At 40.4% G+C, this 26,156-nt stretch overlaps 2 protein-coding genes and 1 long non-coding RNA gene across 10 annotated transcripts in view; 1 reads left to right on the forward strand and 2 right to left on the reverse strand.

Annotated features, from left to right (window-relative positions):
- bcar1 (BCAR1 scaffold protein, Cas family member) overlaps window positions 1-11,480 on the reverse strand; it is a 32,012-nt gene extending 20,532 nt beyond the window's left edge. For 4 of the 5 annotated variants that reach the window (XR_015066342.1, XR_015066343.1, XM_085913594.1 and 1 more), the window contains exon 1: window positions 10,753-11,480. Coding sequence is in view for 3 of the 5 variants with exons in the window: in XM_085913594.1 (XP_085769720.1) it covers window positions 10,753-10,764 (12 nt within the window). In the remaining 2 variants the exon portion in view is untranslated. Of the gene's footprint in view, window positions 1-8,275; window positions 9,454-10,752 lie in introns of those variants that run through there. The other variant, XM_085913593.1, reaches the window with a different exon arrangement.
- On the forward strand, window positions 11,422-26,067 carry LOC147056153 (uncharacterized). 3 transcript variants are annotated; one of them, XR_015066346.1, is made up of 4 exons: window positions 11,422-11,665; window positions 20,206-20,338; window positions 21,035-21,098; window positions 21,174-26,067. It is a non-coding gene; the product is annotated as an uncharacterized LOC147056153 (long non-coding RNA). The 3 variants fall into 3 exon arrangements; XR_015066348.1 differs by having other exon boundaries at window positions 21,177-26,067; XR_015066347.1 differs by lacking the exon at window positions 21,035-21,098.
- Window positions 18,945-26,156, reverse strand: part of cfdp1 (chromatin remodeling protein CFDP1) — a 35,491-nt gene continuing 28,279 nt past the window's right edge. The window contains exon 7 of one of the 2 annotated variants that reach the window (XM_085913597.1): window positions 18,945-20,275. In XM_085913597.1, coding sequence (XP_085769723.1) covers window positions 20,179-20,275 — 97 coding nt within the window. In that variant the 3' untranslated portion in view covers window positions 18,945-20,178. The remainder of the gene's footprint in view (window positions 20,276-26,156) is intronic. The other variant, XM_085913598.1, reaches the window with a different exon arrangement.

Genomic DNA, 26,156 nt, shown 5'->3' on the forward strand with positions numbered 1-26,156 from the left:
CCTCCTGTCCACTGAAACCAGCAAAATCTTTCTCCTCAGTCTCTGATTGGAATATACATGTAAAGTCGGCGCATGATCGCGTTTTTAATCGATTAAAATTATTTATTACATTAAATTAATGTTTAATTCCCATTTGTAAGAGAATACAGTAATCCCTCCTACTTCGCGGGGGTTACGTTCCAGACCCACCCGCGAAATGGGAATTTCCGCGAAATAGAAACTAGATTTTTTTGAGCTATTCTTGGAAGATATTCTATTTTTATCGCTGACATCAACCAGCTCGCTGCTAGGGGACTTTCATATCAATGGACTGTGCGCTCCGCATTCATGCCTTAGCGACGAGACTAACAGTGTATTGCTATGTCCAGATGAAGGCCACCGCCGGTGGAGAGTGTTATATCTTTACTATTTTCCAGGTTCTGATGTAGCAAGCATGGTTTGGACAACGACGTGATGGATACTGCTTTATTCCTTTCATCACAGTCAGTTCACTGGCCGTACATCGCAACACTGAACGTCCCCGAAGCTCCCCCTCCCACATCCGGGGTTTTCCCACTACGGAACATGAGTTAGTCCAAAATATACAACAGAGAGAACGCCCTGAAGTCACATGTGACGATAAAGTATACTGTACTGACTCTTTAATTTATTCATTTCAAAACAAGAAAACGACTTTTAAACATAAGCTATCATTATTAAAGGAAAATGAAGAAACTCAAGTGGCCGCGAAACCTCGTGAAATGATGAAATTTCTGCGATAAAATATTTAATTTATTTTTGAAAACCCGCGATACAGCAAAGCCGCGATAGTTGAAGCCGCGAAGTAGGAGGGATTACTGTATATACAAAGATGATTGTCAGGAAAGAGATGAATATTTAGGGACGCATAACTTTTATTAACATAACAGCACAACAGCGGTCCACATCCTTTTTATGAGTGTACAACTGTATTAGTCATGAGGGAATTCCCGGAAAAAAAACTATATAAGCCGCACCGGACTATAAACCGCAGGGTCCAAAATTTGAGAAAAGAGTAGCGGCTTATAGTCTGAAATTTACGGCACGTATTTTTATCTTTTACATCACATTTGTTGGGGAGTGACAAACCAAACAAAGTAATGGGTGTTGCCAAACGGTTTCGCAAATCCGCCATCTTTAAAACTAGGAGACTTTTGTAGTCCAAACAATCCAAGGATGCCGAAGTGGAGAGATTCAAGTCAAGTCAAGTTTATTTGTATAGCCCTGAATCACAAGCAGTCTCAAAGGGCTTCACATAGACAAACAGTTGACAATTATTCTCAAAGCATCCCCTGATCTTGAGCTCCCAAAAGGGCAAGGAAAAACTAAAAAAAAACCTACCAGGGGAAAAATGAGAAACCTTGAGAAGGGACCACAGATGGAAGGATCCCCCTTTCAGGATCACCAGGGTGCAATGGATGCAAAGAGGGCACATGAAATACATGATATGGAAATCAAAAAGTGGATGTCCAGGCCAAAGCGAAGAGCTGTCGGAGGAGCCCTTGATCGTACTGGCAGTGTCTTCGAGGAGTCCGCTGCAGTTCCCTCATCCTGAATTTGGTCGACGAGAATCTGGATACATAGCCGCTGGCAGCTTGGGTGTCACCTAACCACCTCCCCAGCCGGGGAGGGGAGGGGGAAGTGGGGTCGGGGAGCGGGAGCAAAAACAAACTCCAGCCAAATCGGCCACTACAGGTCAATTAAAGGCCATATCATAGAAATATGTCTTTAAACGTGTCTTAAATGTTTCTACTGAGGTAGCAGTTCTAATATCCATTGGTAGGGCATTCCAGAGCTCTGGAGCCCGAATAGAAAATGCTCTAGACCCTGTAGACATTTTCTTGGCCCTCGATGTCACTAAAAGACTCGCGTTTTGCGAACGAAGGTTACGAGACGGAACATAAAGAACAACTAGGTCGACGAGATATGAAAGCGCTAAGCCATGCAATGATTTATAGGTTAATAGAAGAACCTTGAAGTCACATCTTAAATGGACTGGGAGCCAGTGTAAATTGGCTAATATTGGGGTAATGTGATCAAATTTTCGTGTCCGTGAGAGCAGCCTTGCAGCAGCATTTTTTACTAACTGTAGACCTTTGATGCTGGACTTGGGAAGACCAGAGAATAACGCATTATAGTAGTCCAGGTGCGACGTGATAAACGCATGTATAATAATTTCCGCATCACCGGTCGAGAGGATTGGGCGAATCTTAGCAATATTACGAAGGTGAAAAAACGCAATTCTGGTTATATTCTTAATGTGCTTTTGAAAGGAGAGCGTTTGGTCAAATATTACCCCGAGATTAGTTACAGTATCACTCTGAGTGATAGTACGGTTATCTATAGTTATAGTGGTTTCCTTAAATAAATGTTGATAACGAGCTGGACCAATTATCAACATCTCAGTTTTATCTGAGTTGAGACGAAGGAAGTTGAGAGACATCCATTGCTTGATCAAAATGTTCTGTTGTTGGATGCATCAATCCACACAAATCATTGCACCATCCCCCAACATCAGAACCTCAAAGAAGTGTCTGGTCAAATTTCCTTTTTCAAGCAGTGTTCCCACGTCTGTGGGTAAAGTCCTGCTTGTTCAAGGATGATTGTTTCAGAAATCTTTTGTCAGTATAGAGAAGTATTCGCTGAAAGACTTCATTTCGTTGGTTAAGTTCCTTCAATTTACGGAAACAAAGGACACAGTAAAGCGGTAAGCTTGAGATGACAAAAATAAACTGTATTTCGCTTTAATAAGATAGCTTGTCTATGCACTCGTTTTCATAGAATTAGCGTCAGTCTTTTTGCTGATTTTAGAGCTGCGCACTGTTTTCACTTATTGTGGGAGTATTTTGAGTAGTTGCTCTCTCCAAAACAAGACGTGACTTAGTGCATGACTTACTTTCCCCAGCCGATTGTTTGGGTTAGGGTTGATTTCTCCCTTAATATACATAATTATGTCATGGTCCAAAATGAAAAGTTTGTTGTGTGCATGTTAATTGGTTTAAAATGAGTGTTTTACCTGATGAGTGTTTTTTTTTTTATCTTAAGTTTGTTAGAAACAAATCATTTTGTAAAACTCCCACCACAGCTGAAATAGGTGTGTTGTTTGAGGACTTGTTGGCTCATGTTAGCTTCAAACTGCACTCTGGTGAATGATGCCTTCCTCTTACTACCATGATGCGAAACATAATGTTTAATTATGATTCTGTACGTAGCTGCGGCCAATGACTATGAGTTGACAGCCAGAGAGCACACATTTGAGATAATCTAAACGTGAGAGACTCGGGGAGCTGAGCAATGCAACACAAGTTGATGAGCCTACGGGAAACTCAATAGGCCAAATCTTAAGTTTGCACATTGACTTGAGACTCACGAGACACCTCACGAGACATGCGCCTAACTAAGAAACTCACACTAACTGCAGTGTCAACTCTCCACTAAGAAACTTTCCCACTAACAGACTGTGAAAGGGTCATGAATGATCCAACAATGCCGTGGAAACAAAAAATAATTGTGTCAAGCATGTTTTGTGATCTACTTTGTCAAACTGGTCAACCTCCCAGCCGCCCCCCCCCTCCAGCCCTAGACAAAGACAATTGGTTTGAAAGAACAAATAACATCTCAGTAACGTTACATGGGGTGCCGGCACCATGATATTTAGACTTGATACCATTTATTTTTATCCCCGGTATCAAAAAAAAAAACTTCTTCGCTTCTCCGTTCCTTGTTGAACAGCATGACACGCAAAGTTATGCAGACAACCTTGAAAAGGTTTGTTTTAACACTAGCCCAGTTCAAGGTGGGATCACGTCTAATCCGGTCAAGCAGCTCGCCTACTGGCATCCAGAGTTATTAAAGCGTGGCAGCTTGCATTTCTATCACTACACTACGTGTGAATTATTTTCTTCTCAATTTGTAGAATTTTAAAGGACATTTGACGAGTTGGGAGAGGACTACTCACACATGCACACAGAGACACTCGAAGCAAGATTACTGGCTCAATAGCAATTAAATGAACATATTTGCTTGACAGTATTGGTGAAAATGTATTATCAAGTCGACGTCACACAAATAGGTCAGGCATTTTTTTTTTTTTTAAATGATCAATGTTTTACAACGTTCATGTGTGTTAATGTTTCAAAGTGTTTGTTTAACATGTTATTTTCTGATGAGGCATATCCTAATATTTTGGATTAATAATCATTTGAAAAGATTTTGGCAGTTTTAATTTTGCAACTTTTGCTAATTTCACGATTTTTGTCGAGGAACCGTTTTTGGTACCTCTGTCCAAAAGAAGAGTCAATTCCTAACATCCAAATGGGCCGGTTCAGTGTCTAGACTGCATAGAGGGTCTACAGCTGCATATCTCGCCATGAAAATGATCATAACCTGCTCTATACTTCATTACAGTAGATGTCACACAAATAGGTCAGGCATTTTTTTTTTTAAATGATCAATGTTTTACAACGTTTATGTGTGTTAATGTTTAAAAGTGTTTATGTTTAAAATGTTATTTTCTGATGAAGAATATCCTAATATTTTGGATTAATAAAAATTTGAAAAGATTTTGTCAGTTTTAATTTTGCAACTTTTGCTGATTTTACAATGTACCTCTGTCAAGCTACTTTATGCAGATATAGTATCGAAATAAAAATGCTGGTATTGTGACACTCATCGGCAGTTATTCTCAGATGCTAACATTTCCTCATTTCTTAACTTAAAATTTACACCATACACTTAAATCTTGATTTTACGCAAACTTTGGGGTCCAGAATTTGGGAATCTCATTAACCCCGAAAGCATGTTATACAAAAAGTCTTGCTTTTTTAGGAAAGGCATGTTTTTAGGCAGCCGAAGGGGTCCTTTGTTGCATTAATTTATGACATGTTTTTGGGTAGTGAGAGGCTCGGTGCCGCACTGGTTAGCACGTCCGCCTCACAGTTAGAATGTGGGTTCAATTCCACCTCGAGCCCTGGCCCTGTGTGGAGTTTGCATGTTCTCCCTGTGCCCGCGTTGGTTTCCTCCGGGCACCCCGGTTTCCTCCCACATCCCAAAAACATGCTCGGTGTGCCGATTGAGCACTTCAAATTGTCAAATTGTTCAGGGTGTCCCCCGCCGACTCACCGATGACTGCTGGGATAGGCTCCAGCACGCCCGTGATCCTCGTAGGGACAAGCAGTTGTACTAAATACATTTTGTTTCCCTTGTCAATCACTTTTTTTGGTTCTTTTATCACAAACAATTTAAATTTTTTGTGATAAAAGAACCAAAAAAAGTGAGGGACAAGCAGTATCGTAAATGGATGGATGGATGTTTTTGGGCAGCCATAGAGGCCTGTTTGACGTCCGTCACCGTGAAGGCTCCCCACACATCGAAGTCTGTTGACATTTTATTAAAAGAGAAGCAATATGCAGATGACAATATCAGGCAGACTGAATAAGTTGTTTTGAGGCTATTTGAATTGAATGGAAGAAAGAATAAACCAGCCACTTATTCTACTACTGTGGCCTGCCACGCTCTTTGACTTGAGTGACTGTGGAGATGAGGTGCTGCAGCGAACTTCCCCCTTTCCAAATCCAAAACAATCCTAGTACAGTGATCCTTCGCTACTTTGCGTTTCGTTTATCGCGGCTTCACTACCTCTCGTTTTTTTTCCAAATTAAAAAAACATTTAAAAGTCAAAATAAAACTTATAAATTGAGGAAACGTGTCTAACTTTTAAGACAATGTAGTATTGCTCCAAATGTTCGTTTACATTCCTTTAGAAGTCCGTTTTCGCGTGTTAGCACGATTGCGAATTAGCCTGCCCAGTACTTCTTGTTGGTGACCGTACTTTCACTTATCGCGGGTGGTTTTTGGAACCAGTTATCCGCAATAAACGAGGGATTACTGTAATCCGTAACACTGTAATAAAGCCGTCATAAATATCAAACAGCCTGACTTATTATCAATCACCTTTAAATTGCCCACTGAAATTCATCAAATCACTAGCGCTAAGGTTTACACGCTAGTCATTTAGCTTAATACCTTCTTTATATCATCCATTTAAAATAGTACCGTAATTTTCTGACTATAAATCGCGTTTTTTTTCCATAGTTTGGGTGGGCGATTTATACTCAGGAGCGACTTATATGTGATTTTTTTCATAAATTTTCAAAATTCAAAAATCTGCGATGTAGTGAAACCGCGATAAACGAACCACGATGTAGCAAAGGATTACTGTCATTTGAACTGCAAGTGACGTCACCGGCGCCGCGCGGCAGTTGTTTACATAAAGGACAAAGGATTCGATCACGGGATGACGAAGATGACGAAGGGCCCCACGTTTGAAGGATTTAATGATTTGGAGTGACACAAGGTTTGAAAAACTTATGTTATAGTTATTTGATATATTTTATTTCGTGTAGCAACTTGTATATGTTTTTATCGTTAGAGTTCAGTAGTTGTTGGCTCGTTGAACTCTTGTTTAGTTAAATAAAGAGCCGTTTACCAAACCCACGTCTTTCCTGGTACTTTGTTAACGCTACAATATCGTTATATACTAGATCTGTGCGGCACGCGCGCGTCGTTGTTGATATAAAGGACGAGGAATTTGATTGATGGATTTAATATTAGGAGTGACACAGATGGTTTGATAATATTGTTGTTATATGAAAGATATTTGAAATATACTTTATATATATCGTTATATGGGTCTGTGGAATAATTAGAAATGCAACTTACAACGAGTCCGACGTCAGCGGCGTGGCGCATATGCGGCGCATACGCGGCATTGTTTACATAAAGGACGATTAATGGATTTAATGAATTGGAGTGACACAGATGGTTTAATGATTACGATAATGGTTTGATAATATTGTTGTTATATGATAGTTATTTGAAATATACTTTATATATATTATATGGGTCTGTGGAATAATAAAAAATGCAACTTACAATGAGTCCGACGTCAGCGGCGCATATGCGGCGCATACGCGGCATTGTTTACATACAAGACGATTGATGGATTTAATGAATTGGAGTGACAGATGGTTTGATAAACATGTTATTTATGTAATACTTATTTGAATAATTCTGAATGGTACGTCAGGCTCGTTCTCAGCTCCTCGTTTGTGTATATGTCACGTTAGCATACCGTATCATTTAGCCTGTTGTTGCTGGTTCATGTCTGTTCTTGGTGTTGGATTTTGACAAATAAATTTGCCCCAAAAGTGCAACTTATACTCTGCTGCGACTTATATTTGTTTTTTTCACTTTATTGTGCATTTTATGGCTGGTGCGACTTAGACTCCGGAGCGATTTATAGTCTGAAAATTACGGTACTTGAAAATGTATTTGACAAAAAGAATTCGGGTCTATGACCAAACTGCGTTCGACAGAAAGTTGAATGGAATCGAAGTGTGTAAGATCAAGGTTCAGGTGTATTTTAAAGGTTGGTGTTTTTTCTACTCTGTTATAGTGAGTTACTTTTGACACCACAATTCATATTGGACCAAAACAATCGGAAAAAGTGTAAATTTGACAATAGAACATTTACACGGCACTACTTTTTTTTTTAATTTAACAGAGGATGCGAGGACTGTTCATGTCATTCATGTATGGCTGAATACATTTCTGTTGCATGTGTGCCACTCTAGACTATGACCCTGAGCTATAAAATTTGTCTGAAAACATTTTCAAAATGAAAGGATTACACAATGCTACATTGTGTGCAGAAAAATAAACAATTAGCTATTTGTCCTTGCAGTGACATAAGTGGCATATTAATACTTTGAACGTGCATATTGATGTGTATGCTTGACTATTGGCCTATCCATGTTGCAAATCAACTAAATAGAATGACTCATAGAATAGAATTATAATAATAAATACAATTATCCATACCTCTGGGGTATGTATTTGCAGGCTTGACAATGTGTCTGTGTGTGTGTTTCCATGTTAATGTGGTAAACTTTCACTGCATTTAACATTTCCTGAACACCAAAGTGCATTTAACCTAAACCTTATTATGTCCAAACACTCACTCATAGGAGTCAATCAAAGATCGGAATAAACATATAAAATGTTTTCAATTAGCTCCGTACACATTTTCTTTCCCTTCACACCGGAGTCTCACTCACTTTTCCAAGTTTGTACTCACTCAGCTGTGATTTAGCAAGTCCTTTCATACATAACACATTGATAATAAGTACACCCAAATAAAATAAGAAAATGCTAAAAGATGAATGTATGACAAGAACACCATAAAACACATACTCACCAGAAAGTTCATTTTCTCTTGTTGCAGCTCTCCGAATCTTTGTAAAATATATTTCCAACCAATGTCATGAAGTTGAATCTCCTCCTTATCACAAGCTACCTCAGTCCACGTATCCCCCCCCCCCCCTCCTTGTCAGTAAATTTCTTCTCCTTTCTTGTGCAATCTTGCCCTCAATTATCTGGCAGATCCCAACACATTCTGCTACTCTATGATCTCACACAACAAGAATGAGACTGTTGTTTGTTACGTCTTGCCCCTTCTGGTGCCCTCCCTCTCGCCCGAGGAAGAGTGGGAGGAGTGTGTAACTCAATACGTCACTTACAGTTGGGTCCAGAAATTTCCTCTATCCTATCTGGCCACTACACAATTTCGGTCTGATTTCATGGTTTATTTCTTTGATGCGTTTGAAACCCCCTATCTTTTTAATGTGAAGGATGTTGCTTGCTATTATAGTAACTCAAGGGGTCCTTTTGAATATCCAATTCAATATCATAACACAATTGTAATTAAAATTTGATCTACTGATATACTGATATTGTTAACTATCACTAATTAGATCGCACTCAGTGACAAGTGTTGTATTCATCTTGCAAAATAATGCTTGTGTCAGTGGCTTTTACTGAAATACTTCTGTGGCTCTTACAAACTAGAGCAGCTCACAGAGAACCTGCCAAAGGGCCTCATCAGAGTCAGTTCAAACACTATTTCAACAGAATGCAAAGCATGATCAACCAAACTTGTCTCATCCATGTTCAAGTGTTCTCACAAACATAGCTTAGCATATCATGCTTGTGTAAGGTGATGTGATTATTATAGAAATGGGGAAAAAATGAATAGGTAATAGTTGTTGCTGGAGAGAAGAAAAAGGTTCCACTTGATCATTTATTATGCATTCAAAGAGTGTGACCCAGAAGGCGATAGATAGCTTGAAATGGTAAAGTGGGATTTGCATCTTGTTCAATCTCTACTCTGTAGTTATTGATATGCCTTTTCAGATTCATCAGCGCCAGAGTTTGTTATTTAGGGAGATGTGACTAAGTTCTGCCAGATACTTTTTTTTTGTCGTTCTCCCACCAGGCTAATTAATAGGAAGCGAGATTGAAATCTTTTCCCTTAAAAGCTGCAAGAACTGGTATTCACACAAGTCTATAACTGTGATAGAAAATGGACTCACACCAACAGTTGCCATAGAAAGAAAACACTGGTTTCGCTATACGGGAAGTACATATAGCAAAACCAGTGTTTTCTTTCAGTGTGTCACATTCAACGCAAATCCATTTTATGAACCGCTTCCCCGAACAAGGGTCACAGGTGTGCTGGAGCCTAGCTCAGCTGGGTAGTAGGTGGGGGACACTCTGAACCGGTTCCCAGCCAATTGCAGTGCACACATAGACAAACCACTGTTTGTACTCACAATCTCACTTACAGACAATTTGGAGTGATCAATCATGCATGTTTTTGGGATGTAGGAGGAATCTGGAGTACCCGGGAAAGCCCACACAGGCACGGGGCGTCCATGCAAACTCCACACAGGAAGGCTGGAGCCCGTATCAAACCCACAACCTCTGACCTGTGCTAACCAGTGCTCCACCTTGCTGCCCGGATACAATCTAGACATTGCTAAATAAACGAACGAATACGCTAATAAATCACAATCCTGAAATTTGAAGTAAAGATGTTCGCAATTCCAAGTCCAACTTGCCATGGAGACGTGAGCAAGACTGAGCTGTTTTTATACCCCACAGAGGCAGAGCGACAGTGTCAAGATTCCGGAAGCAACGTCAGGATTCCTTGCTAGTCAAATCAAAGGACAGAAAGCCAAATTCACATGCAGTGCCGTGTTTAACCTGAAGATGTTTTTTGGCCCCAATTTCAACAAACCTGCACCAAAGGAATGACAAGGATGTAGACAACATGAGTAAACACCCATTTATACACTTTACAAGCAAAAAAAAAAAAAAAGTTGATTTGGGAGTGGATACCCTGTAATGGGTGGGTGTTTTCTTCAAACAAGACCGTTATGTAACATAAATATGCATATGAATAATATATCTTCATATTGCATTTGTAAAATCCCAAAAGGGTAATTCAACCAGCCAACAGTCAAGAACACAGAAAATGTATATACTATACAGTAGATCTTAAACCTCAAGCTCAGATCACATATAAACAAGTACCAGTCTGAATGCCTGGCCTGCATGCTCTCCGTTCCCAGCATGTGGCTATAAAGTCAGAGGGCTTCTGAGAACATTCAATACACTACATCGTACCAATTTGATTAATTAAAATACATTTAGGTAGAAATTCATATAAGTTTCAAGTTATTATTTCGATGTCGTGGGTGGTGGTCTGACGAATGTCAATTCACTTCTTGTTTAACAGACACCTAAAGGCGACATTTAACACAGAATACGATCGAATAATACACATGTAAGGGAAATACAGTAATTACTGAGAGCGACAGTTGACATACTTACAGGGATAGACATTTTGCTGGTTTATTGATCCTGGCTGTAGAACGAATGGTGGTTCCTTTAAGCCTTTTTCCACACACGGTGATTACTTAAGGCATTTTCAGCGGAAAAAGGTGTATCCATAGCTCCCAGTGAGTTCGTTTCTCTTCCTCTTATAAAATTTTACTAAAGAAAATAAAGAACCTACTCATTTCGGCCTTGTTAATTCCTCGATAAAAGCTTCATGTGACAATAGTGTTTTTACTGCAAGTCAGCAGTTTCGCCCTATTTCAATTACGTACGTATAACAACTACAAAAACGTTTTCGATTAAAATAAAAGAGCGTACGATCTACGTTTATTCTAAACATCCCCTCGATTATAGGCAGCGGACACTTGTCAACTGGAACAGTCCACCACATCGGTTGGTATATTTGCCGACGAACCAGTAGGACATAAAGGGACCGCCTCATGTCGACCCAGTTCTGTCGACAGTAGGTCTGTCCACACTCCAAACCTCATGTTTATGTGTATAAAATAAAATCTTGCCTCCGTGACGCCTTTTTATAGTGAAATGAATAGAAGACCATTCCCACCAGTAAAGAAAAAAAACATGTATTTTTTTATCTATCTATCTATCTATCTATCTATCTATCTATCTACCTACCTACCTACCTACCCACACACCCACACACCCACACACCCACACACACACACACACACACACACACACACACACACACACACACACACACACACACACACACACACACACACACACACATTTTGTTTTACAAGGACAGTGAGTACGTTTCCTTGAAAACCCAATGGCGCGGGCGGAAACGGAACATTTAAGAAGTTTGTTTGTGGAATGTGGTGCGCTAAAGCTATAGGACAAGATAGTGACCGTCACAGTGATACGCCGATGTGGAGGATAGGTAATCACATACAATTCACTTAATTGTATTCAATTTTGTCATGTGCACAAAGCCAATGCTACAGTTTATAAAATGTCGATTGCCAATGCGAACTGCAGTAACATATTTCAATCTAGTACTTCGGACTAAAATTTTGATACATTTGTCTGTGGCTTTTTCACCCCTCCAATTCTTCCAAGTAGTCTAAGTCATGGCTGCCCCCCTAAAAACAAAAAACACACACATTTTAATCGTAATAGTCTAGAAAATGTTCTAGAACAGTGATAGTCAACCTGTGGTCCGCGGTCCTCTAGTGGTCCATGGCGGTATTGCAGGTGGTCCGCGAAATTGGAAATTGTGGCATTTAAATAAATGAATGAATAAATAAGACTTGATTTATTTCCCACCTAATTTTGTTAAATATGTACCCATCCAAATTATGTCAACTGTAGCTGAGATTCCCAAAATAGACATACAGATGCAAATAAATAGCCTGTACAGGTCTCTCCAGAGCAAAATAAAATAATATTCCGCCAAAGCAGGGGTCCCCGAAATGATTCTTGGTTATAATGGTGGTCCCTTGGTCCAGCTCAATTAAATTGAACAGCTCAGGAGTTGACCAGTTTATTCTGAGTGTAAAAATCTTGATCTGTTTTAACATATTGTGTAAAAGAAACATGGTTATTTCAACAAGATTTGCTACTAGGCTGTGAAATGAGGTCATTTTGTGGGATACCCCGTATAATTTATTAATCTATGGCAATGGCATCTTATCAATAGCATACATGGCACACTTACTAGTTTATTTCAGTTAAAGCTGTAGAACCACACAGTCACATGGGCTGGGCAGAGTTGTCCCGTCCCCCTTGTGGGTGAATCCTGGGTGAGGGGGTTAAACGTTCTGCAATCTTGAAGAAAGGGCTGCACAGGCCTGTCTCAATCTTTTAGACTAGTTTATTTCAGTTAAAACTGTAGAACCACACAGTCACATGGGCTGGGCAGAGTCGTCCTGTCCCCCTTGTGGGTGAATCGGTGAGGGGGTTAAACGTTCTTCTGCAATCTTGAAGAAAGGGCCGCACAGGTGTGTCTCAATCTTTCAGGCATCTAATAAATTCTTCAACCAAAAACATGCAGACTTCTGTTGGTTACTATATTAGCGGAGTGAACATTAAAGATAAAAGAACCAGGCACATATTGTATCAATCAAACATTCAAGAAACTGTATAGTAGTAATGTCAAATCCTACATATGCATTCTGAAGTACATTTTGGAAAGTGGATTGATTATTTACACGAGCTGTAAGTAGCATTGGAAAAAGCCAGAGTCACGTCACAGGTTGAAAAGCATTCCATAAAAGATTGAGTAATCACATATTTGGTAATTTTTTTTTTTTCATTTCAGCTCTGCTTGAAATTTTTAAATCACTGAGACCAAAACACCCGATTATACCGTATTGGCACGGATATAAGACGATGTTTTTTTGCATTGAAATAAGACTGAAAAAGTGGGGGTCGTCTTACATTCGGGGTCTAGACAATATAACCATTCTAGATCAGATCTAGAGTCTAGATAGTGGCAGATACCTTTAAAGCGAAGTTACGTCACCGCGCCTTACGTCTCGCGTGAGTTACCTCAGTTATCGCGATCGTTGGAGCTTGTGTGCGGCGGTAAGTTAAAGGTTGCAGGTATCGATTGAGTATGTTGCTGTGATCGTGTGCGTCTTTGACACAAAGTGAGTATATACATTTCATTGTCCACTGTTGTGCCGTTTGTCCGATCGCGGTTTGCTTCGTGTGCGCGCCGTTTGATTGACAGCTCCGGCGCGCTCCTTTAAATTTGCCTCGCATCGTAGGAGTAGCCGTTACGCAGCGGCTCGGCGACTAACGGTCGCCAGCAAATTGTTATTTGTTGTCTCGATGACTTATGTTTGGTGCGTTGCAGAGAGTATTTCATTTATGGTTATTTAGTATCGCGGAACAGTTACGCGCAGTTAGTTATGTAATGCGTGCTGTCTACGGGTGTTGTGTGACGTCAGAGGTTGAGCGTTGACGTACTGTATTTCTCTGTTGCAGAACCCCCCCCCACACACACACACACCCTTCACACGTGTCACACAAACACCCTTTTGCCAGTTTGCCTGTATGCCCCTATGAGCCACAGTGCCTGTTACGTTTTTGCCAATAATTCAGTAAAGCAATCAAAACTGAACCACGTCTTCCCTCCTGCGTTCTGACCGATACCCGTGGCCGAAAGGAGCATAACCATCCGAGCCAACCCCCTGTACAGTCCTCAGGCTCCCCAACAATAGCGGTAGTTTGGGATAATAGTTTAATAATAATAATAGTTTGCATTATTTTATTGCAAGGTTTTTCCTTATTCAGATATGTTTCAAAACTACAGTTACAGTTAGACTTCACTTTGATGGTTAATGCAGTTATTGCAATTTTGTTGTTTTATCACAGTAGATTGGTTTATTTACATTTCAAAAACCAGAAGCCATTCATTTACAAATGTGATTGCACTTTCGTTTACATCTTTAAATGTTCAGAAAGTAAATGTGTTTTTGCATGATTTGAACGAGGCAAAATAACATGCTTTTTCTCTCGAATATATTGTTATAATCATTTGTTGTTCGTCGATGTAATGTAATTATTTTCTGTATGAAAATTAAATTTGGTGTTCAAAAAGTATTTTTTCAAATTTGAGTCAAAAAGTCTTTTTCAAACTTGAGTCTTGAAAAAGAGGGGGCCATCTTATAATCAGGGTCGTCTTACATTCGGGCCAATACGGTATTTACAATGAAGTCAACCGATGATGATTTGTTAAAATAAGCAAAGTACTATTAATTGATGTGTGAGTATTTTTTGTGGGAGACAAGTGTCACCAGGAGTGACGGAGGGCTGTATTCTTCATTGTAATATTGTGTTTATTACGCCTTCATTCAAGTTATTGGAAAATAACTATCGTATTTTCTGTACCATATAACCAGACCTAGACCATAACTAGACCATATGCTCTTCGTGTTAAAAGGCGCAGACTCAATTTTGGGGGCTCTTCTGTACTTAATACTCTCATAGGGCGCACTGCATTAAAGAGCAGTCCTGATGCTGTTTGCTTTGCACAAACAGATAATATTTATCAATTGTGTCGTATTATGTACAGTTGATTGGCTTACCGCCCTGGTCTACGTATTTTACATACTGTATTTTTCGGACTAAAAGTCGCACCAGCCATAAAATGTACAATAAAGTGAAAAAAAAAACGTAAACTGCTCAAAAAAATTAAAGGAACACTTTGAAAACACATCAGATTTCAATGGTGAAAAAAAAAGTTGGATATCTATACTGATATGGACAGTTTGATGTCTCAGGAACAAAAGGATGCCACATCTTTTGATGGAAATAAAAGTTTTCAGCCTACAGAGGGCTCAGTATATAGACACCCCAAAAATCAAAGTGAAAAAATTATGTGGCAGGCTCGTCCATTTTGCCTAAATTCAATTTCTGCAATTCAAAACTCTTTTCAATATCTTGTGTAGCCCCCACATGCTTGTATGCATGCTTGACAACGTCGCGGCATGCTCCTAATGAGACGACGGCTGGTGTTTTGTGGGATGTCCTCCCAGATCTGTCTAAGGGCATCAGTGAGCTCCTGCAAAGTCTAACGAGCAACCTGGCGGCGTCTGATGGACCGAAACATTATGTCCCAAAGGTGTTCTATCGGGTTTAGATCAGGTGATCGTGAGGGCCATTCAATTGTGTCAATTCCTTCATCCTCCAGATACAGTCTGCATACTCTTGCCACATGTCGTGGATCAGGAGGAACCCAGTACCTACTGCACCAGCGTAGGGTCTGACCATGGGTGCAAGGATTTCATCCCGATACCTAATGACAGACTGCCGTTCTCTAGCTTGTACAGGTCTGTTCGTCCCTCCATGGAAATGCCTTCCCAGACCATCACTGACCCACCACTGAACCGGTCATGCCGAATGATGTTGCAGGCAGCATAGCGCTCTTCTTGGCTTCTCCAGACCCTTTCACGTATATCACAGGTGCTCAGGGTAAACCTGCTCTCACCTGTGAAAAGCACAGGGCGCCAGTGGTGGACTTGCCAATTCTGGTGTTTTATGGCAAATGCCAATCGAGCTCCACGGTGGTGAGTAGTGAGCATGGGGCACACTACAGGACGCCGTGCCCTGAGGTCACCCTCGTGAAGTCTGTTTCTGACTGTTTGGGCAAAAACATTCACACCAGTAGCCAGTTGAAGGTCATTCTGTAGGTCTCGGGCAGTGCTCAACCTGTTCCTCCTTGCACAAAGCAGCGGATATCGGTCCTGCTGATGGGATGAGGACCGTCTACGGCCCTGTGCAGTTCTCCTAGAGTAACTGCCTGTCTCCTGGAACCTCCTCCATGCTCAGGAGATTGTACTGGGAGACATCAAATCTTGCAACAGCACGCATGGATGCGTCATCCTGGAGGAGTTGGACAATCTGCGGAACTTCAGGAGGGTTAAGAAATCGCCTCATGCTTCCAGTCGTGATAATGACTCTTGCTAAAGCCAACACTTGTAGAAAAACAGTTAAAAAAGATCAAGAGGGAGGAGCTTGAAATGGCCTCCACCTGCAAAACCAGTCATGTTTTGGGGACCATCTCGTTGTTGCCCCTCTAGTGTACCTGTTGTTAATTCCATCAACACCAATGCAGCTGAAAGTGATTAACAAGCCCCACTGCCATGTGCCTGACCAAAACCTTATCAGAAAAGTGTAATTGAATTCATGCCATACCCTGATAAAAAAACTGTTCCTTTAATTTTTTTGAGCAATGTATATAAGTCGCACCAAAGTATAAGTCGCACTTTTGGGGCAAATTTATTTGTCAGAATCCAACACCAAGAACACACATGAACCAGCAACAGGCTAAACGATACAGTATGCTAACGTGACATATACACAAACGAGGAGCTCAGAACGGGCCTGACGTAACATTCAGAGTTACTCAAATAACTATTACATAAATAACACTTATCAAACCATCTGTGTCACTCCGATTCATTAATTCCATCGATCGTCCTTTATGTAAACAATGCCGCGTATGCCCCGCTGACGTCGGACTCGTCGTTTCTAATTATTCCACAAACCCATATAATGATATATAAAGTACCGTAATTTTCGGACTATAAGTCGCGGTTTTTTTTTCAGTTTGGGTGGGGGGGCGACTTATACTCAGGAGCGACTTATGTGTTTTTTTTTTCAAAAGATTTTACTTGATCATTCACACATCACTTACTAGTACAGTTGATCACCTCACATATTTTTAATATGCTGAAAAAACGAATAAAGCAATTCACACTTTAAAGCACAATATTCAAGTTCATGAAACAAATAAACAAAACAAAAAAAACAACTGAAAAAGAAATATAGTTATTTTCAGACTAAACTGGACGAGGGTGCTTTAAATTTCACCATTGGCCGTGACGCAACAACTGGGAGGGGAAAGCGCTGTTTTTTTGAGTTTTTAAAAAGCACAGGTCTGGTGAAGAGAATTTAGTGTGATGTAAAAAAAAAAAAAAAAAAAAAAAAAAAAAAAAAAAAAAAAACAGCAGGGGCAGCAATGCAATTTAGGATGCAAGCTCTGCTTGTGATGGACAGCATGCGAGCGCACATCACGCCAGAGATAAAAAAAAAATGAATTAAACTTTGAGTTGAGGTTTGAAATTAACCTGTGGGAGCAGTGGATGATGGACGGAGAGCACAGTTTCACGGCAGCCGGGAGAATGTGACGTGCAACATTCCTGGACGTCATTGGATGGATTGATAAAGCATGGGCTTCGGTTACACTCAAAACCATTCTGTCAGGATTCAGAAAAGCTGCAATAAGTCCAACTGAAACTGACGAGGAGTCTGACGTCAGCGACGCAGATGACGAAGGGCCGCACGTACTGCCGGCATCAGTAGCGGAGTTGTTTGTCAGTGACACGGAGAATGAAGGATTTAATGATTAGACAGAAGACACAGACGGTTTGAAAAAGTTATTATTTATGTTATAGTTATGCTATTTAGTCATGCTAAGTTATGCTATTTATGTTTTATTTTGTGTAGCAACTTGTTTATGTTTTTAGCGTTACAGTTCAGTAGTTATTGGCTTGTTGAACTCTTGTTTTGTAAAATAAAGAGCCGTTTACCAAACCCACGTCTTTGCTTGTACTTTGTTAATGATACAATATAGTTATATGCTAGATCTGTGGAATAACGACGAGGCTGACGTCAGGGCGCACTTTGTTGACAAAAGACGAGGAATTTGATCGATGGATTTAATGATTTGGAGTGACACAGATAATATTGTTGCCTTATGATAGTTATTTGAAATATACTTTATATATCGTTATATGGGTCTGTGGAATAATTAGACATGCAAATCACGAGTCCGACGGCGCGCATACGGCATTGTTTACACGATCGATGATCGATGTATTTTATGATTTGGAGTGACACAGATTGTTTGATAAACGTGTTATTTATGTAATAATCATTTGAATAACTCTGAATGTCACGTTAGGCCCGTTCTCAGCCTCTCGTTTGTGTATGTCACGTTAGCATACCGTATCGTTTAGCCTGTTGTTGCTGGTTCGTGTCTGTTTTTGGTGTTGGATTTTGACAAATAAATTTGCCCCAAAAGTGCGACTTATACTCCGGAGCGACTTGTATGTTTTTTTTTCACGTGAATTTTATGGGTGGTGCGACTTATACTCCGGAGCGACTAATAGTCCGAAAATTACGGTATATATCAAATAACTATCATATAACAACAATATTATCAAACCATCTGTGTCACTCCAAATCATTAAATCCATCGATCAAATTCCTCATCTTGTCAACAACGCTGCGCGTGCGCCGCACAGATCTAGTATATAATAATATTGTAGGGTTAACTAAGTACAAGGAAAGACGTTGGTTTGGTAAACGGCACTTTATTTAACAAAACAAGAGCTCAACGAGCCAAAAACTACTAAACTGTAACGATAAAAACATATACAAGTTGCTACACAAAATAAAATATATCAAATAACTATAACATAAATAAGTTTTTCAAACCTTGTGTCACTCCAAATCATTAAATCCTTCAAACGTGGGGCCATTCGTCATCACGTGATCGAATCCTTTGTCCTTCATGTAAACAATCGCCGCCCCGGTGACGTCACTTGCAGTTCAAATTACAGTAATCTCTTGCTACATCGCAGCAGATTTTGAAAATTTGAGAAAAAATTCACATACAAGTCGCCCCCCCCCCCCCCCAAACTATGAAAAAAAACGCGACTTATAGTCCGAAAAATACGGTACAACATAATGTCCTCTGATTGTTTCATCGGGTCTACATACGTGTACATATTAAATCTCTGTGGCGGCAGCCACGCAGCATTTACAGATTTCACAATTCGGTCCACACAAAAGGCAAACATAAAAAGGCCAACCTTCGGTTTTTGAGAAAATTAAAGGCTTTTAAGTGCGCCTTATGGTGCAGAAATTACAGTACCTGTATATGTCCATCCATATATAATGTTAATGCATTATGCAAAAGAAATGAAAGACCCAGTCATTATTAATGTATTTGTGCAACAAAGTACTTGTGTATTAAATGGTAAAAACAAAAAAAGACTAAGAAAAACTCTAAGGCCTAACGGTACCCATACCGAGAGAGAACCCAGAAAGGCACTCATAAACCCGCGGATGACTGTTGAAACGGTAAATGTTAAGTGGAAATAAATAGTTTTCTATATGTTAAAGTTATGAGAATGCCAGATTTTAATTGCACTTTACCAGCCCTAACAAGAACAAGGCAGTGGGTGATAATGAAGAACGTTTCTCAACCTATCTCAAAATCCTGTAATAAAAAGTATAATTCAACTTAAACAACAAGCTACCCATGGTGATCAGGGCATGACAAATAGATGTAATTTCTCAAACACTTTAAAAAAAAAAAGGTTTTAGTTTTTTTTTATTTCTATTGTTGTTTATTGTATTGTATATTGTGTATTGTATTGTTTATTGTTGTTTTTATATTTTGTTAGCAGGCTATATTCTGTGTTGAGTTTTGATTTATGATTTTTGTACGTTAGTAGGATCAATTCTGTGTTGTTAAAATGGCTAAAATTTTAGGATTATACAGATGGTATTCTGGGTTTAAGGTGAGTTAAGGACTCAAAGGGCAAAGTCAATTTAACAATTCATGTCTGTGAAAAGTTGGACACTGCTTTATCCACAATTTTAGTAGGCGGTGGTACACTGGAAGTTTCAATTTGATGAGTCAACATTATTACATACACAGTAATGATAATAGAGAAACAATTGTCAACTAAAAGTAGCAGAAGGGTTGACTTGATATTGCGCTCCTAGTTTCCCATTCCCGCAAACCAGATCACCTTCACTGACTGTAGTACAGAGAGAAACCCTGACCTTGAGGTCACACCTTTACAAACTCAATTCCAGTAATGAAATATACCCGACACAGAGGAATACAGAGGAAATTATAGTTCGTGCTTATGAAGAATGTTTCATGTTTTTTAGACGCACTGCTTTCTCCATCTCAAATTGTCTGTGATCAACACGCTCCAAGAAGTTCTTCCGCTCCACATACCTTAACAGACAAAGGAGAATAAGAAATGTTTGAGACCATCTTCACAAATCCACAAGACACAAGGTACCTTTATGACGTATTCAATGGAGCAGGACATTGAGATAGGTGAAAAGTTATTGTGACATTTCTAATTACTGATAGACATCATGGACCTTCTTATTTTAACGGTTGTTGGCATCTTCAGCATTGCATTAACGCCACACACTATAACACACATCACAGGTCCTACTCAAACATATAATTCACATAATAAATGAAATTAAGTGATTTCTAGGGAATAGGCCGGAACTCAATACAAATGGGAAAATGTCTCAAAGGTGCATGGATAGTGGTTCGAAAACGTAATATCTCATCAAATGGCATTTACAAATTTTTAATACTCTTTCATGGCCTTATTTTTTGTTAATTTCATTCACTACCTTGTAATCCCTTTTACAACCCCACGGATACCCTGGGGAATTGTGTTAACCCCGAAACCGTGTTATATAGAAAATCTTGTTTTTTAGAAAGGCATGTTTTGGCAGCCAAAGGGGTCCTTTGTTACGTTAATTTAGGTCAGACATGTTGTTGCCAAATGGTTCCGTTGTTACGTTAATTTAGGTCAGGCATGTAGTTGGGCAGCCAAAGCGGTCCGTTTGCCATCAGTCACCATGAATGGTGCCCTCATGCACGAAGTCTGACATTTTATTATCAGAGAAGCAATATGCAGATGACAATATCAAGCGGATTGAGTAAGTCATTTGATGTTATGTGAATTAGGTGGAAGAGAGAATAAAGCAGCCACTTATTCTACTACACTGTGTCTGGCCACACTCTCTGACTTGTGAGTCACTGTGCATGAGGTGCTTCCGCAAACTTCCCCCTTTCCGAATCAAAACCAATCCTTTTTTTGATTCAGTAGCACAGCATTCTTCATGCTGTGCTACTGTGGTGGCCGTTTGTCTACCGTCGATCATCGGACACGTAAGTATGGCTGCGGAACAAGAGGTTTGTACTGCTTCGTGCACCAACTGCACCCTTCTGTTAGAGAGGTTGTCCCTGCTAGAGGGACGTGTCCGCCAGTTAGAGCAGAATAGTGCGATAACAGTAGATGTGGCAGACACAGTCGCGGACTGTAGTCAGCCCGCTAGCCCCGTTAGCATTAGCCCCAAGCGGCTTGCTAATCGCGATGAGCCAGGTAAGACGCATAGCCGTCCAAAGTCATCTCGGTCTACTGGCCCTCGCACCTTGGTCATAGGTGACTCCATTACCCGAAATATCACGCTTAAAAATCCAGCCACGGTAATGTGTATTCCTGGGGGCAGAGCACCCGACATAGAAGCTAATCTTAGGGAGCTGACTCGCAATAGGACTAGTCAACAGCGTAGTTCCAACAACACTAGCTACTCTGATATAGTGATACACGTCGGCGCCAATGATGTTAGGATGAGGCAATCTGAGATCACAAAGAGAAACATAGCGAGGACTTGTGATCTTGCCAGAAAGATGAGTCGGCATCGAGTATTTGTCTCTGGCCCCCTGCCTGGGAGAGGCTCTGATGAGAGGTTTAGTAGATTAGTCTCCCTTAATCGATGGATGGCTGGGTTCTGTAAAAAGCAGGGACTGTATTTCATAGATAACTGGTCCTCCTTCTGGGGCCGCCCCGACCTGCTGAGGAAGGACGGCCTTCATCCTAACCGTGAAGGCGCCTTCACTCTTTCTAGAAATATAGATTACTGTTTGAGCCACTCATGACAGGTCACCTTAGAGCAGGCCGGAGCACAGGTGACTAGACCACCTGTCAGGATGGGTTTGGAGTCAGTTAAGTTAAAGTTAACTAGCGCTAGGCTAGACTTCCAGCATGCACATAGCTCCTTGTGTAGACTAGAGCGTCACAGTTTGAATAGTGCTACAGTACACATGAACACACTTTCTACTGAGGTGGCAGACAAATCCAAACGCTCCACCCCGACCGGTATAGCTGATGATATGGTGACTGTTTCAGATAATATTACGTGTGTACCAAATATTTACTATCAAATTCCTACGGTCGTATCGTCCCACCGCGCGAATAAACAATTGAGAGGTGATGTCAGGCCTAGAGAACACAACCTTACTTTCATTTCGTTCAAAACTCCTCTGATAAATACAAACCCTGACCAACCGATTACACTTAAACTTGGTTTTATGAATATTAGATCGCTTCATACAAAAGCGGTTCTCGTTAATGACCTCATCACGGAACATAATCTAAATATATTTGGTCTTTGCGAGACCTGGTTAAAACCTAATGAACTGCTACCGCTTAATGAGGCCTCGCCTCCAAATTTTGTGAGCTCGCATGTGGCGCGTCCTCGAAAAAAGGGTGGGGGTGTTGCCCTCATCTCAAATTCCGATCTTAGATTTACGCCTCGTTCGATTAACATATTTAAAACATTTGAAGTTCTCACTGTCCGATCCACCGCTTTACCGTCATTTTATCTTGCTGTTATTTACCGTCCACCTGGGGCTTACGCTAGCTTCCTGGATGAATTTTCAGAATTCGTGGCTGATCTAGTGACAAACGCGGATAATATAATAATCATGGGCGATTTTAACGTCCACATGAATTTACTGTCAGAGCCACTTACTTCGGCGTTTCAGACTCTAATTGATACGTTTGGTTTTACGCAAGCCGTACAGGTAGCAACGCATAAGAATGGTAATACCTTAGATTTGGTATTATCCCGAGGACTGGCAACCTCTAATATAACAGTACTGCCTTACACTACTGTTTAGTCTGATCACTACTTAATAAAATTTGAAATTTTAGTTCTTAGTCAAAGACAAGAGAGCAATCAGAATTATAGCAGCCGTAATATTAACTCCATGACTGCGACTGCGCTATCTGGGCTACTGCCACCAGCAACTGCCGTATTGCCCTCATATACCGGCTCTATTGATAATCTTACAAATGAATTCAATGCTACATTGTTAAATGCCATTGATTCTGTGGCACCGCTACGTCTAAAAACTCGCCGCAGACTGCCTACTCCGTGGTTCACAGATGAAACACGTTCGCTTAAACGATTAAGTAGAAAGCATGAGCGCAAATGGCGTTTAACCAAACTTGAGGTTTTCCATCAGGCATGGCGCGACAGCCTCCTGAAATATAAAGATGCGCTTATCTTAGCAAAAACTCGTTATTTTTCGCAGGTCACTAATCTCAATAAGAACAATCCAAAGCTAACACTACGCCAGCCAACTCCCGACAGCTCCTTTCACTCGGCTGACGAGTTCATGAAATTTTTTGCTCGAAAGATTGAATCCATTAGGGATGAGATCAAGATGACCATTCCGATCACTCAGTCGGGACCGCCGATTACCGGCGCCGACAATCATGCAATATCCCTTTCAAATTTTAAAAGCGTGTCCCTCGAAAGGCTTACACAATTAGTTAGTGCGGCTAAACAAACAACATGTTTACTTGACCCGCTTCCAACCAAACTATTTAAAGAATTATTTCAAATCTTAGGAACGTCTGTTTTAAATATAACTAATCTGTCTATCTCCTCTGGGATAGTGCCAACAGCCTTCAAAACCGCTATTATTAAACCGCTACTTAAGGGACCAAATCTTGACCCGGACTGTCTCAGTAACTATAGGCCAGTTTCAAATCTCCCATTCATAGCAAAACTGCTTGAAAAAGTAGTAGCGCAGCAGCTTATTGATTACATGGTCGCTAATAATCGATATGAATCTTTTCAGTCTGGGTTTAGAGCTAATCATTCCACTGAGACAGCACTTGCTAAAGTGACTAATGATCTCCTCTTAGCTATGGATTCAAATACTTCATCGGTATTGTTACTACTCGATCTTAGTGCTGCCTTCGACACCGTTGACTTCAATATTTTATTAGAGCGTCTTAAAGGTTGTGTTGGTATTTCGGGGTCAGCACTAGGCTGGTTTCATTCGTATCTATCAGACAGGACGCACCGAGTGGTCCATGGCAATGCGTCCTCTGAGCTCTATAAAGTTACGTGTGGTGTCCCACAGGGATCGGTACTAGGACCAATTCTATTTAATATTTATATGACTCCGCTTGGGAACATAATACGTAAATATAATATTAGTTTTCAATGTTACGCGGATGACACCCAATTATATATGCCATTATCAATGACAGATCCGCGGGACTGTTGTAATCTTGAGGCATGCCTTGCGGAGATCAAGCAATGGATGTCTCTCAACTTCCTTCGTCTGAACCCAGATAAAACTGAGATGTTGATAATTGGTCCAGCTTGTTATCAACATTTATTTAAGGAAACCGCTATAACTCTAGATAACCGTACTATCACTCAGAGTGATACTGTAACTAATCTCGGGGTAATATTTGACCAAACGCTCTCCTTTCAAAAGCACATTAAGAATATAACCAGAATAGCATTTTTTCACCTTCGTAATATTGCTAAGATTCGCCCAATCCTCTCGATCGGTGATGCCGAAATTATTATACATGCATTTATCACGTCGCGCCTGGACTACTGTAATGCATTATTCTCTGGTCTTCCCAAGTCCAGCATCAAAAGTCTACAGTTAGTACAAAATGCTGCTGCAAGGCTGCTCTCACGGACAAGTCAAGTCAAGTCAAGTTTATTTGTATAGCCCTAAATCACAAGCAGTCTCAAAGGGCTTCACATAGACAATATATTGACAATAATTCTCAAAGCATCCCCTGATCTTAGGCTCCCAAAAGGGCAAGGAAATGAGAAAATTTGATCACATTACCCCAATATTAGCCAATTTACACTGGCTCCCGGTCCATTTAAGATGTGACTTCAAGGTTCTTCTATTAACCTATAAATCGTTGCATGGCTTAGCGCCTTCATATCTCGTCGACTTAGTTTTTCCTTATTTTCCGTCTCGTAACCTTCGTTCGCAAAACGCTAGTCTTTTAGTGACACCGAGGGCCAAGAAAATGTCTGCAGGGGCTAGAGCATTTTCTATTCGGGCTCCAGAGCTCTGGAATGCCCTGCCAATGGATATTAGAACTGCTACCTCAGTAGAAACATTTGAGACCCGTTTAAAGACGTATTTCTATGATATGGCCTTTAATTAACCTGTAGTAGCCGATTCGGCTGGAGTTTGTTTTGCTCCCTCTCCCCGACCCCACTCCCCCCACCCCTCCCCGGCTGGGGAGGTGGTTAGGTGACACCCAAGTTGATGACGGCTATCTCGATTCTCGTGGACCAATTCAGCATGAGGGAACTGCAGCAGAATAACCTCCTAGAGGACACTGCCAGGACAATCGAAGGCACCTCCGACAGCTCTTCGCTTTGGCCTGGACATCCACTTTTTGATTTCCATATTATGTATTTTGTGCCCTCTTTGCATCCATTGCAGCCTGGTGATCCTGAAAGGGGGATCCTTCCATCTGTGGTCCCTTCTCAAGGTTTCTCATGTTTCCCCTGGTAGGGGTTTTTGAGTTTTTCCTTGCCCTTTTGGGAGCCCAAGATCAGGGGATGCTTTGAGAATAATTGTCAATTGATTGTCTATGTGAAGCCCTTTGAGACTGCTTGTGATTTAGGGCTATACAAATAAACTTGACTTGACTTGACTTTTTATCTGTGACACAGTGATAAGTGCCCAGAACTTTTTCCATGCCTGCTGCTTTGAAAAACATGTCTTGCTTTTTTAAATATTTAATATTTAAATTTTTTATTGTTGTTATTGTAAAGTTATGCTGTTTTTTCAGTGGGGCCTTTTTGGCTCCACTGCAAGCATGACTTAATAAAGCATGAATTGAATTGAATAAAGCAGTCATCAAGATCAAATACCTGACTTCTTCTTATCAAACATCTTCAAATTGGTCACGGAAATTCATCAAATCAGTAGCGCTAAGGTTTACACATTTAGGTTTGTG

Source organism: Syngnathus leptorhynchus, chromosome 6, assembly GCF_054491065.1.
Source record: "Syngnathus leptorhynchus isolate UIUO chromosome 6, UIUO_Slep, whole genome shotgun sequence".
Taxonomy (NCBI): Eukaryota; Metazoa; Chordata; class Actinopteri; order Syngnathiformes; family Syngnathidae; genus Syngnathus; species Syngnathus leptorhynchus.